At 44.8% G+C, this 11,518-nt stretch overlaps 1 protein-coding gene across 1 annotated transcript in view; it reads left to right on the top strand.

The window, feature by feature from the left end:
- Positions 1 to 7,036: 7,036 nt before the first annotated feature.
- The window catches only part of gria1a (glutamate receptor, ionotropic, AMPA 1a), a gene marked incomplete at both ends in the record, with an annotated part of 54,688 nt that continues 50,206 nt past the window's right edge, over positions 7,037 to 11,518 (top strand). Inside the window, 2 exons of the mRNA XM_083686863.1 lie at positions 7,037 to 7,121; positions 7,351 to 7,485. Coding sequence (XP_083542989.1) covers positions 7,037 to 7,121; positions 7,351 to 7,485 — 220 coding nt within the window. The remainder of the gene's footprint in view (positions 7,122 to 7,350; positions 7,486 to 11,518) is intronic.

Here is an 11,518-nt window from a genome sequence, read left to right as displayed (position 1 = left end):
CTCTCCCAATCCTTCAAAGCTAGCCACAAATACAGCTAGCACAGCACTCAGCTTCTGAGACACTCTACACACATACACGCACACACACACACACACACACACACACACACATACACATGCAGGTCGCAAGCCATACAGGTCTATGTCAATCAAGTGAGCCTTTCTGCAGCCTTCCACTTGTGTTCTATAGACACAAAGGGCGATCCCAGAGAATAGGTGTGGTGACTTGAAACACACGGGTCAATAAAACACAAGAAATGTTTTAGCTCCGAAGGAAATTGATTTCTCAACAGCTCCTGTATGGTGTGACCTTCAAAGGCTTAGAGTTGGACTTCTTTTTTTTCTTTTTTTTCTAAGACTTTACCTATTATACCCTGATTTAGTTTGAAGCCTCCGCCACCATCGCCATGCCTGACCTTCGGTTCCCGCGGAGAGGTAGGCATTAGAACACACTCCATAGAACACAGGCGTGTACACACACTCCTCTATCCGTTAAGCCACAATGGCTACTGTACCTACTGTGTCCTGAACAGTCTGTTGGGCTTGTGCTTGCTCTTAGAGAGCAGCTTTGTGGCTTTTTCTTCGGACTACACAACCTCCAGGAGATTCCCCAGAAAGGATTTATACAGTTTTCATTTCCACATTATATGATCGTACACAACCTACCACTACAACTCCTCAGACGACAAGGATTGTTCTAGTGCCAAACTCCCAATCAGATGATGTACAGTAACACACCAGGAGAAGCTGATGGAGGTAGAAATTGGAGGACAGCCTCATTGCAATGCATGGAAAGGAATAAGGAAATCCTCTGATTTCTGTCTCCACCAGCCCCCCCCCAGCTCCACACAGTACTGCTCCACAAATGATGATGTTGGATCAGTGCTTGTGGAACACCGTGACCCAATTCCAAACGGATCCACCAGGGTCCCTATCCCTAGGCCCCTCTGAAGCAAGCAAGGGACTGGAGGAATGAGTGCTTGACAGAATGGATTTGGAACAGGGCACCAACATCGCCACGTCAGAGGTTGTCTTCTGGTCTTTCTGGTACAGTGGGACAGGAGACACACACACCTGTGTGTATTTTCCCTGCTGAGGCTACCTGGTCACTTTGTCTCTGACTGCTCTGCCTCGACTGGCTCAGGAGCACAAAACAACAACAACAACAACCACCACCACCACAACGACGATAAACCAACCAAGCGACACCCAGGAGAGCGTTGTGTTTCTGTGTTCCTGTAAACACTCTCAGCCTGATCAAAGCAGCCAGATGAGGACACCAGGGATGCTGCGACGCTGCTTCTTTTCAGGGCTTTGTTGACGCCGAGCTGCATACTGTATTTGTCATATAAGAAGGGTGTTTCCTGAGTATTTCCCTTGGTGTGTCATTCAGAATAGCTGGGTTCCATGTTCTATGATGGCTAAATATTAGCAGGTGTGTGTGTGTGTGTGTGCGTGCAGCTGTCTGTCTCCTCCTGAGTTGGTGTGGTTTGTGGCATTTTGTTTTGTTAAACGCCTCCAAACCTCTCCTGAATCGACCGTCCTGAATCGACACTCTCTCCTATCTCCCGCCTGACCTTTCTCCCTCTCTTTCCCTCTCTTTCTCTCCTTCCCTCCCTTGCTCCGTATCATTCTCTCCTCGTACTGAATTAGCTAGATTGCATCAGACAGCCCAGCGATTGAGATCATTAGAGCCGCTGATTTAACGAGCAAAAAAATGTCCTGTGCAGCTGTGGCAAGCGTAAGATACACACACACACACACACTCACACATTCACACATATGCACACACACACGCACACATATACACACACACGCACACATATACACACACACACACACACACACACACACACACACACACCACACACACAAAGAGCTAAATTGATTGGGCCGCTGCTGATTTCCCTGGGTAAATGTTTGATGCTGGTTGCCTTCGTAGGAGAGAGCTTTCAGCTCCAGCGGATGTAAAATCCCTGCTGTAGGCCTACAGAAACACATGAGCTGTGATATTGAAGCCTATCAGAGAGAGAGAGAGAGAGAGAGAGAGGCTGCCATGTTCACCAGAAGCACCCCCAGGTGATCAAGCCCTTACCTGCAAAGATCCAAGTACAACGTCGTGGTGCTGTAGGTAGTGAAACGAAAACTAAGTTTAAATCAGTGTTTTGTTCGGTTTTCAACAAGTTTTCTCTCAGCCAAACATAGTTGGAAAGTGACTCCATCCCACTCCCTCCACCGCCATTAAATAAACTGTGTATGTCCAAATGACTTTGGTTGTCTTCTGTTACTGAAGAAAGACTGCTGTCTTTCAAATGAGTGAGGGAGTCATAGACTATAGGTAAGAGTTCTGGTTCTGCTAACCTGCTGATGCCAGTCACCAGTAACCAGGGTAGATGCTAAGTGCACCCTAAACCCTAACCTTAACCCTAACGCTAACCTTGAACTTAACCAAAAACCCTTACCTTAACCCTAACGCTAACCATGAACTTAACCAAAAACCCTTACCTTCACCCTAACCCTTACCGTAACCATTTTAAATCGAAACTTCACCATGGTGACGTCATTGTGGGTTGTCCCAAGCATCCTGCTTAGTATCTAACCTGTAACTAGGGGGACGGTGGGGAGGGAGAGGGTTGATTGACAGGCTAACACTCGGCTACTGATTAGCCTTTCTGGGACCGGGCCTGTTAACGTGTCCGATCTCATTTGGGCTGATTTCGTTAGCGCTGTCAGACGTTAATTTGTTTTGATTGATTCTTAATGTTCATCAGAGCAGGCAGTGAGGACGTGGGGGGAGAAGATGATGAGGCTCTGACCGTGCTGTTCAGGGGAGGCTGGGGGAGGTAGAAATTGGAGGACGGGCTATATTGTAATGCTTGGAATGGACTGAGGAATGGTATCCAACACATGGAAAGCCGACCTCCGATTTCTACCTCTGTTAGCCTCCACTATTGCTGTCTATTGTTATATGTCATTGCAGCAGCAGCATACCCTCACTACATCAAATCCTCACTCTAGGACTTCAGCAGTGGAGGCTGGTGGAGGTCCAAACTGGAAGATTTCACGTGTGTTTGATACCATACCTCATTACAATGAGCCTATCCTCCGATTTATACCTCCACCAGCCTCCACTAGACTTCAGGCATCACTTCAGGAGCAGGTTGGTGGGAATTGGGCAGCTAAAGACGATTGTCATGATAATGTCATTTAGAGAAATCATTTCTGGATTTATCTTCTCGCTGTTGGACAGGACAACAACACATTCTTCCCACAGTAAGATCAAATGTATCCTATGACATTCTTGTTGTGTCTTTGAGCACACATTGATTAGCTGAATCAAGACATAATAGTATATCAAAACATGAAGCGGAGACTTAGGGCTTTCATTTGCCTTCACACACCACCTCCTCCTCTTCCTCCTCCTCCTCCTCATCCCCCTCTCCTGTGTCCTCAGGGCCTGGTTGAAAATCCCAGAGGCCCATCGACTACTACTGTACATGTCTGTGTCCTCCGTTAGTTCACAGGTATTCACAATATTTCCATTTCCCCAGAGGGGATTAATCATGAGGCCAGCGATTATAATTTGTTCCCCCGAAATTTGTCATGTCTGTGTGCGGCGATGCTCGCTGTTCTGGAACCACAGAAGTATCGACTCCATCAATCAGTATTACCACGGTAACGTTCTGAGGGCTCCAGGGCAGCCGAGAGGAAAGGCAATTATGCAGCCAGCATATGAGAGAGGGAGCGTGGGAGAGGGAGAGTGGGAGAAGGAGAGAGAGAGAGAGAGAGAGAGAGATGGATGCATAAACCGTTGATGCTGGGAAACGATAGGAGTAGGGTTGCCAGTAAGATACCCCCTCTATTAGTGTTAGTGTCACTTTTTTAATTTCTCCTGTATTTCATTGATAATTAGTGACATGTATCATTCTGCATGTCGTCTCTCACTGTTGCTGAGTATACATACCAAACAGGGGTTAGGGCCATTTTACCTTCTTTCTTCAAATATTTGGTACAGGTGTTCTGAGCAGGCCCCAACCCAGCTCAGCTCATCTCTTATAAGAGTACCATTGTTTAGATTGTCCCTTCTGAACCTCCTTCTACTGTCTGGGCGGGATCCAAAGCAGCCCCGCCGAAACGATTACAAAGATGACTAATTAAGCCACATGTCAATAGCTCATCCCAATTAAGACACAGGAGTGGAGACCCAGACGTGCAGTCAGTCCAGTCCGGCCCGTATTGATTCAGTGTTCCCAGGCATCGCTCCAAGCCCAGCGTACTTCCAGCTCCCCATCTGTCTGTCTGTATGTCAGTCAACAAGAGCTGTAATCAAGTCTGCAGACAAAGAGAGTAACAAGCCAAAAACATCACAATCCATTAAGGCTTTCCTGTGTATGACCTCAAGGGTAATCTCTGTCCACAGAGCTTTGGGATTTGTGTTTTGCTTTCCCGCTGAAGTATATGCTTCCATAGTACCTGTACATCTACACAATGACACATGTCAACGCTTCTCTTTCCATTAGTCTACCATAAGCAACGGGAAGTACAATGACAGCTCATTAGTACATGATTGATTTTTTTTTGGTTTGCTGCACATACTTGACAGTAAATCACATGTTAACTTTTGCAGTCTGCCCCCTCACCTCTCCTCTCCACTCCTTTTCTCTCTTCCTCCCTTCCCTCCATCTCTCTCTCTCTCTCTCTCTCTCTCTCTCTCTCTCTCTCACACACTTTCTTTCCATTGCGCCTCGTGTGGTCCCGAGAGACAGTGCCGTGACAGTGTTACTTTATTTTCCTGATCTCCATCTGTGAAACTGTTTGCTTTTCCTGTCAGTCCGGCAGAAACACACATGAGTCTCGCCTCCAGCCATACTGGCCATGACAGCACAGGAACAGTGGCTCAATTAAAGAGGATAACATCCCTCTGACGTTTACCTCCTTCCTTGGACTGGAACCAGCACAATATAATGACATACTAAAGAATAAGGCTTCATGAAAATCGTTGAAATTGTGTTTTTCCAAGAATAGCTTGAAAAGACATTGTCGTCACGGAGACTGACGATAGAGACATCTGCGGAGACAAAAATCCATTGTATCCACTGCATGTGTGTCATGACGGTGGAGACACTGAACTAATAACAACGGCAATTCCACTACGTTCCACTCCACGTGTCTCGGCAGTATCAACGTGGTGCTACTATAGAAAAGCAAGTCATTGCGACTAATATATTCTAGGATAACGTATGTTGGCATTAATTCTGTTTTTAATTAAACCACACTGCATGGATCTTAGAGCATGAGGATAACTCAAGGTGCTCAGTATGTACAGTACGAGTTCTGGAACATATTCACACTAACAGCAACCCTTTCTCCCCTTTCTTTCGACAAACTGTTTCGTTTGCGTTAATTCTTTTTATTGTGATTTGCTTTATTTGATAAAGGCAAGGCAGATGCACATATCATGATTCAAATCATAATTGCCTGGAAGAAAAAAGAACTCAACTCGCACTATTTTCCCAAGGAAGTAAGGGTAGCAGATCCCTTAGTGCAGTGCATTGTGTGAACCTTTCAAAGTATTTTGGTCCAAGTGACCAATTTCAATCATACTGTAGGTATTTCTGTAAAATAATGTTAGTCATTAGGGAAATAGCTCCAATTTATGTTCCGTTTGGTCGTTTGGGACATTGGCAGGGGTTCTACATTGCAGATATTGAGTGCAGGACAATTTAGAAGGAAAAGGTATTTGTTGGGATTTGTTCAACATCCATCAACATTTATAAATTGGATAACCTCTACTTTCCCAACTCTATATGGGTGAGGTGTTCTGACAGGGTTTTTATCAGGAACATTTTTGTTGAATTAGGAACACGAGGAAACTGCTTCAGCATAAGCCTCTAATCTTCTAAATTTCATTGTCTGCAAAAATATGTTAATGCCCTCCTTCATTTTCTGGAAACAATAACTGGGAGAAAAGCAATTTTGCCATTACTGAGAAAAAGTGCCTTGCTTTGCCTTGCCTCGCTCTGATAAACGAGTTTATCCTTAATCCTAATTGTGTCAAAGGCAGGATTTACTACTTCATTTTATAAACAAGCACTGGGGCATCACACCATAATATGGTTTGCAATCAATCCTTTGTGGATATCACAGGTTTTGTTTAACCTTGCAGGGCAGCTTTCTTGAGGAATCTCTGCTCTAAAAGCATAGGGGCATGCACTGTTCCTAAGGAAATAATTGGCTGTCCATGACTGTAAAAGCTTAGGTAACCCTTTAAGATTACAATCCCCTTATCAGCTTCCAACCAATCATGTGTGTGTGTGTGTGTGTGTGTGCGTGTGCGTGTGAGTGTGTCTGTGTGGGCGTACGTGCGCATGTGTGGGTGGTGTGTGAATGATTATCCTCATACACTCATGGGTGAAGTTGGGTAAACCTGTACATTGAATCCAGCATAGGCTACAGATACATTTACAATAACTTAAATAACTAAAGTACTTACTGGACAACATACCTGTCTTTATAATCAAACCAGCATGGATCACAATACAACTGTGGTTTGTAAGATGGTCAGTGATAGGGTAAGTGCATGTAACATATATTATGAATAAAGCTATGACATAAGGACAGCTGTAAGACAAAGCTCTGGGCTGTCAGGTGAGCAAGTATAACCGTTATGAATGTTTTTAATCCGATTTCATGTGTAGACAAGCGAGCGCCCGCGACATCCCCGTGCGTCTCCTGAGAAGCTGTGTGGGTGCGTACTGTAGGTAAGGCTTGCGTTGAAGTCACAGCTCCCATATCATAGGAGCGAAGAGCACGCGAGCATCAGCAGCGCGCGAGAAAGCGGAGGAGAGTAGACAGAAGGGTGTCGGTTTAAGAGCTCTTCTCATCTCAACGACAACTTGGTTTCTCACCGTTTAATCAATGATTTAAGTGCACCTGGAGCTGGAGGCTAAAGGGCTGGAGTAGGAGGTATAGCTCACCTCGGATAGACCTATGCTTGGATTTTGCCTGTTTTGTCTTCGCCAATGCAAAAGGAAATATGCAGCGAAGCTTCACCCTCCTCTTCACCAGTTTACTGGGGATGTGCTTAGCCTCTGGAAGTTTTCCAAGTAACATACATATTGGTAAGTAAAAAGGTTCATGCGTAAAATGTAAATGTGTTTTGATATTATTGGTGTCTTGCCACAATGGTCTTGACAATGAAGTTCGACTTGGTGTTCCGTTTGTTTTCTCCAGATATAAGTTACATTCAACTAGTTGAATCTCAATATCGACACAAAATTACCTTGTTGTTGTGTTTGTGGGATCCAGTGTGGGAATGATTAATAACGGTGTGTGCCATCTCGTTCACAGGGGGATTATTCCCCACCGAATCGCACGAATATGAGGTGTTTCGGTTCGCGCTCTCGCATCACCAGGACATCCCCAAACTGGTTCCGCAAGTGGATATGGTCAAACTGGGGAATAGTTTCTCCATGACATATGCTTGTAAGTAACACCACTATTATTTCCCAACGGTTAATGTCCGCTTTGATGGAAATCTGGACAGGTTTTCTCGTAATTAACATCGTGAATTATTGATTATTGTATTCAATCTGTTGCTTGTGTACGCAAAAGAAAGCTTGTTTTGAAATATAGCCTTATCCAACTGTCAGAAACAAAAATGTAAACGAAGGCAATTTACTATTAGCTCACTCATCTATGACTGTTGAGTGGGGGCGAGAATGTTGTGTGCATCCACCTGCATCTCTCTCTCCTTCATCTCTCTCTCTTGTCAAAAGCAGAGCGACCAGAGAGCATTGAACAGATTTTATTGGTGTGTAGTGACAATCATATCAGACCATACACGTTATTATCATCATATCATTACATTTAGCAATTTCAAAACGAAAATGTTGCTTCTCCGTGGCATCCACCCCATTTAGACAAGGAAAATATGCGCCTAAAAAAAAACACGGACCAACCCCCAACTCAGGTGACGAACCGAGAAAACGCGTTTGTACAAAGCGTTCGTAATTAGTAACGGATTTGTATTCGATGATCCTCAGCTGGCAGCATCTAGACTACTTAATTAAAGTGTTACAGTGATGCTCTCGTTTGAGCGTCTCCCATTAAATATTAGCCTACTGCAACACTGCGCTCTGTCGGCTTTGCCAATTGGCTTCAACCGTTATGCCTCGACTTCCTAGGGTCGTGGTCACTTTGTTTCAGGAACAGGTCCAATCATGTTTTTAATTATTGATACAAGAGCAGTGTTGTAAAAGTATGCCTATAATGTGTTCACCCTTGGCAGAGGGATTGTGAACACATGTCGTTATGGAGGGCAAGCATGCAAGGTGACATCAATCACAGGACCATGATTTATGGTTTATTGCTAGGACCACAAATCAATGGAGACTGCTGGTCAAAGCAGTAAAAATGTCTCTCTTGTGTTAATGCATCAACTACATTATTGACCATGTGTCATTGTAAGGAGTTGTTTGATGTACCGAAGCCAAATTATTTGGAACTAAATCTTGTTTTCCCACCAGTAATGCCACAGACTTCTATTTTCTACTTTCCCTCTTTCTGTTCAAGCCTGGATCTGAGCTCCATGATTTTGCTCTCTAAAGACAGAGGTGCCCTTGAAAGTTTCCCTGTCAGTTGCTTCAATGTTCCACAGTTCAGAATTTCCATTTGGCCTACTCATATTCAGATGCTTCTGTAGGTGTATTCAAGACATATTCAAAAGATGTTCTTGTCTGACAAGACAATCTCACTCTGCTCAACGTGGTACAGGTGTGACATACCGCTCCAATGGCAGAGTTTTCAGACATTGATAATTGTGTCTCTTTTGTGTTTTCCTTTCCCCCCCAGACAAGACTCAGATTTAAAAGCCTTTTTGTATTCTTTTGACCTGCTTGTCATCCGCTTCCTCTGATCTCCCTCTCTGCTCTGAACAGTTGCAGTTCTCGCTTGCAGAACAGAAAAGAGAAAGACATCAAAAGAAAACAAAAACCGTTGTATTTTTAACTCGGATATCTAATGCAATATGTCTGCAACTATCCATGAGGGACTACCTTTAAAAAAAAAAAAAAAAATAGTGGAAGAGTCTGAAACAGTAAAGCCTTTTTATGAGGAGTGCACATTCCTTAAGTGTTATAACAACTAGTTGCACAGCCGTTGACCATTACTGGAAAGGAATTAGCATGTGACTTCTTTTGACCCATCATTAAAACATCACACTTGACTCCATATGTTCTCTGCTAACATTGCCTACTCAACTGAGTTGACATGATGGTACAACGTCTGCACAGCGTGAGTCCTCCAGCCCCCCCCCCCCTACCCCCCCCCCCCCCCCCCCATCCTCCTCTCTTTTTGTATCTAGACGTCTTCTATTTGGATGAAAAATTGGGACCATTTTGATGAAATAGGACACAGCCTAGACAGAGTATCAGGACGTTTTGCAATGATACCCTGTTGTCCCCAACCCACCCAACCGTCCAGGCCCCAGATGCACGGCTGTCTAATGAAACATAAACAATCCCATCATGGCCTTATTAATAGGACGTAGTTCTGTGAATACACCCAGTAGTGGCTATGAGGGTCAGTCAGCGGTATAATTAACGGTGTGTAGCCAGTGATTCCAGGAAGGCAGGAGTCCAGCTGGGGAGACACACACACACACACACACACACATACAGAGTAGCCTACACAGTTGGCCATCGTTAGTGGAACATTTGAAATGTTTTTTTTTGTTGTTTTTTTAATGATTTGTTAGGTTGATGCTTATCATCTGTTCAGGCCTCCCTGACTAAGACTCCAAGACTCAAGATAGTCTTGTTGTTTTCCTACAGTAAACCCATGTTTGATGCCTAAACCCTTTGAGCAAAGCTGTGTATTGCCAACTGCCACAATGACATCATATTCACAGACTGTGTGTGTGTGTGTGTGTGTGTGTGTGTGTGTGTGTGTGTGTGTGTGTGTGTGTGTGTTCTGCCGCGTTGCCTCATGCTGCTCGCTGTATGAGAGGACAGACAGGTCCCATCAAATAAGATGCCTGAGCTTCGATGTGACATACACATGACAGTGAGGAGTGCTGCCACTGGCAGAGGTGGTGGCGTTGGCACGGCGATGCCACAGAGAGATTGTCAGCAAATGACAGCGTCACCTCCTCTTGTCCCTGTTCCCCTGCTCTTGAGGGGGATGTAGAAGAGGATGACATTACTGTACGTCACTGCCTCGAGACCTTCTATGAGGAGGGCGTTTGAGAGACTGAAAGAGTGTGTGCTTGCATGCGTGCATGTGTGTGTGCATGTGCGTGTGTTTGAGTGTGCTTTGGGAATACGCCTGGAGCTCTGGGGGTTTGTGACAGTCAAAGGCAGGGGTGAATGGGCCCTTGTGCCTGGGGATGAATGGAGCTCCGGATGAGGCTGATACTCATCAGCTGGGCCCTGTATGACCAGCCACTTCCTGGCTACCCCCCAAGCCCTCACTCTCTGCATCCCCACTCCCTGGCACCTGCTGGGGGGAGGCCGGGAGAGTAGCGGGGGGGGAGTGGAGGTTGGGGGTTGGGTTGACTGGAGCAAAGGTAAAGGAAATGAAATGAGAGGTGGTCTAGAAGAGAAAGCGGTTGGGTTATTCTCTGGTTCGATAGTGTGAAGATTACCCTATCCGACAGTGATATAGTCACGTGAGATAACAATGCGACACAGGAACCATAGTGGGTGTCAGAGTTGCTGGCAATTTGCTCTCTTTTTTCTCTCTTCACTATCTCTCTTTTCCTGTGTGTGTGTGTGTGTGTGTGTGTGTGTGTGTGTGTGTGTGTGTGTGTGTGTGTGTGTGTGGTCGTAGTGGTTAAATATAGCCGCAATGGATACCTTCAGCAAATGGAGAATATTAGTCACAATTCCCCTGAGTTAGAGATCACATTACCATAATCTCCTATTGACTAGATTTATAATAAGGACGTCATAAATAGCCATTTTCATGTGTCAATTCTCCTGTAGGCATTTCCAGTTTGCTGGATATCATGGCTTTGGGGAGATTATGTTTCTTCTTTACTGTAGTTGGTAAAGAGATATCTCATCCATAGGGAAAGCATTTAACATCACGCAAAAAAACAAAAAAACACTGTTAAACTACAGTGTACACATTTTAAACAAAAATAACTGCTAGGAAAAAATAATAATAATTAGTGAAATATACAGTACGTTTAGATGAAATGAGCCGTCGTCCTTTGTTTTGATTTCATCACCCAACCATCCCCATCCCATCAATACACATTTACAGTATTTACCCTAATTAGGCTCTGTGGGTAAGAAGATGAATGTTGTCACGGGCGTCTCTGCATCAGTATTTCCCTGCCCCTCTGAGGGCCAGTTAGAGAGGACCGGGAGAGGATCTGAGAACCGGAGCCCGTCGTGATCAATGGACTGAGCTCGCACGGTGCCTGTTATGAATGTTCACATAGGGGGCCCTTATAGAAGAGCTATTATTTTTGCTAGCTGAGCCTATTTTTGCTCGCGCACCCCTGAGACTC

This window comes from Argentina silus (genome assembly GCF_951799395.1).
Source record: "Argentina silus genome assembly, chromosome: 15".
NCBI lineage: Eukaryota > Metazoa > Chordata > Actinopteri > Argentiniformes > Argentinidae > Argentina > Argentina silus.
The sequence above is the reverse complement of the archived record's forward strand: the minus strand, read 5'-3'. Positions and strand labels throughout refer to the sequence as shown.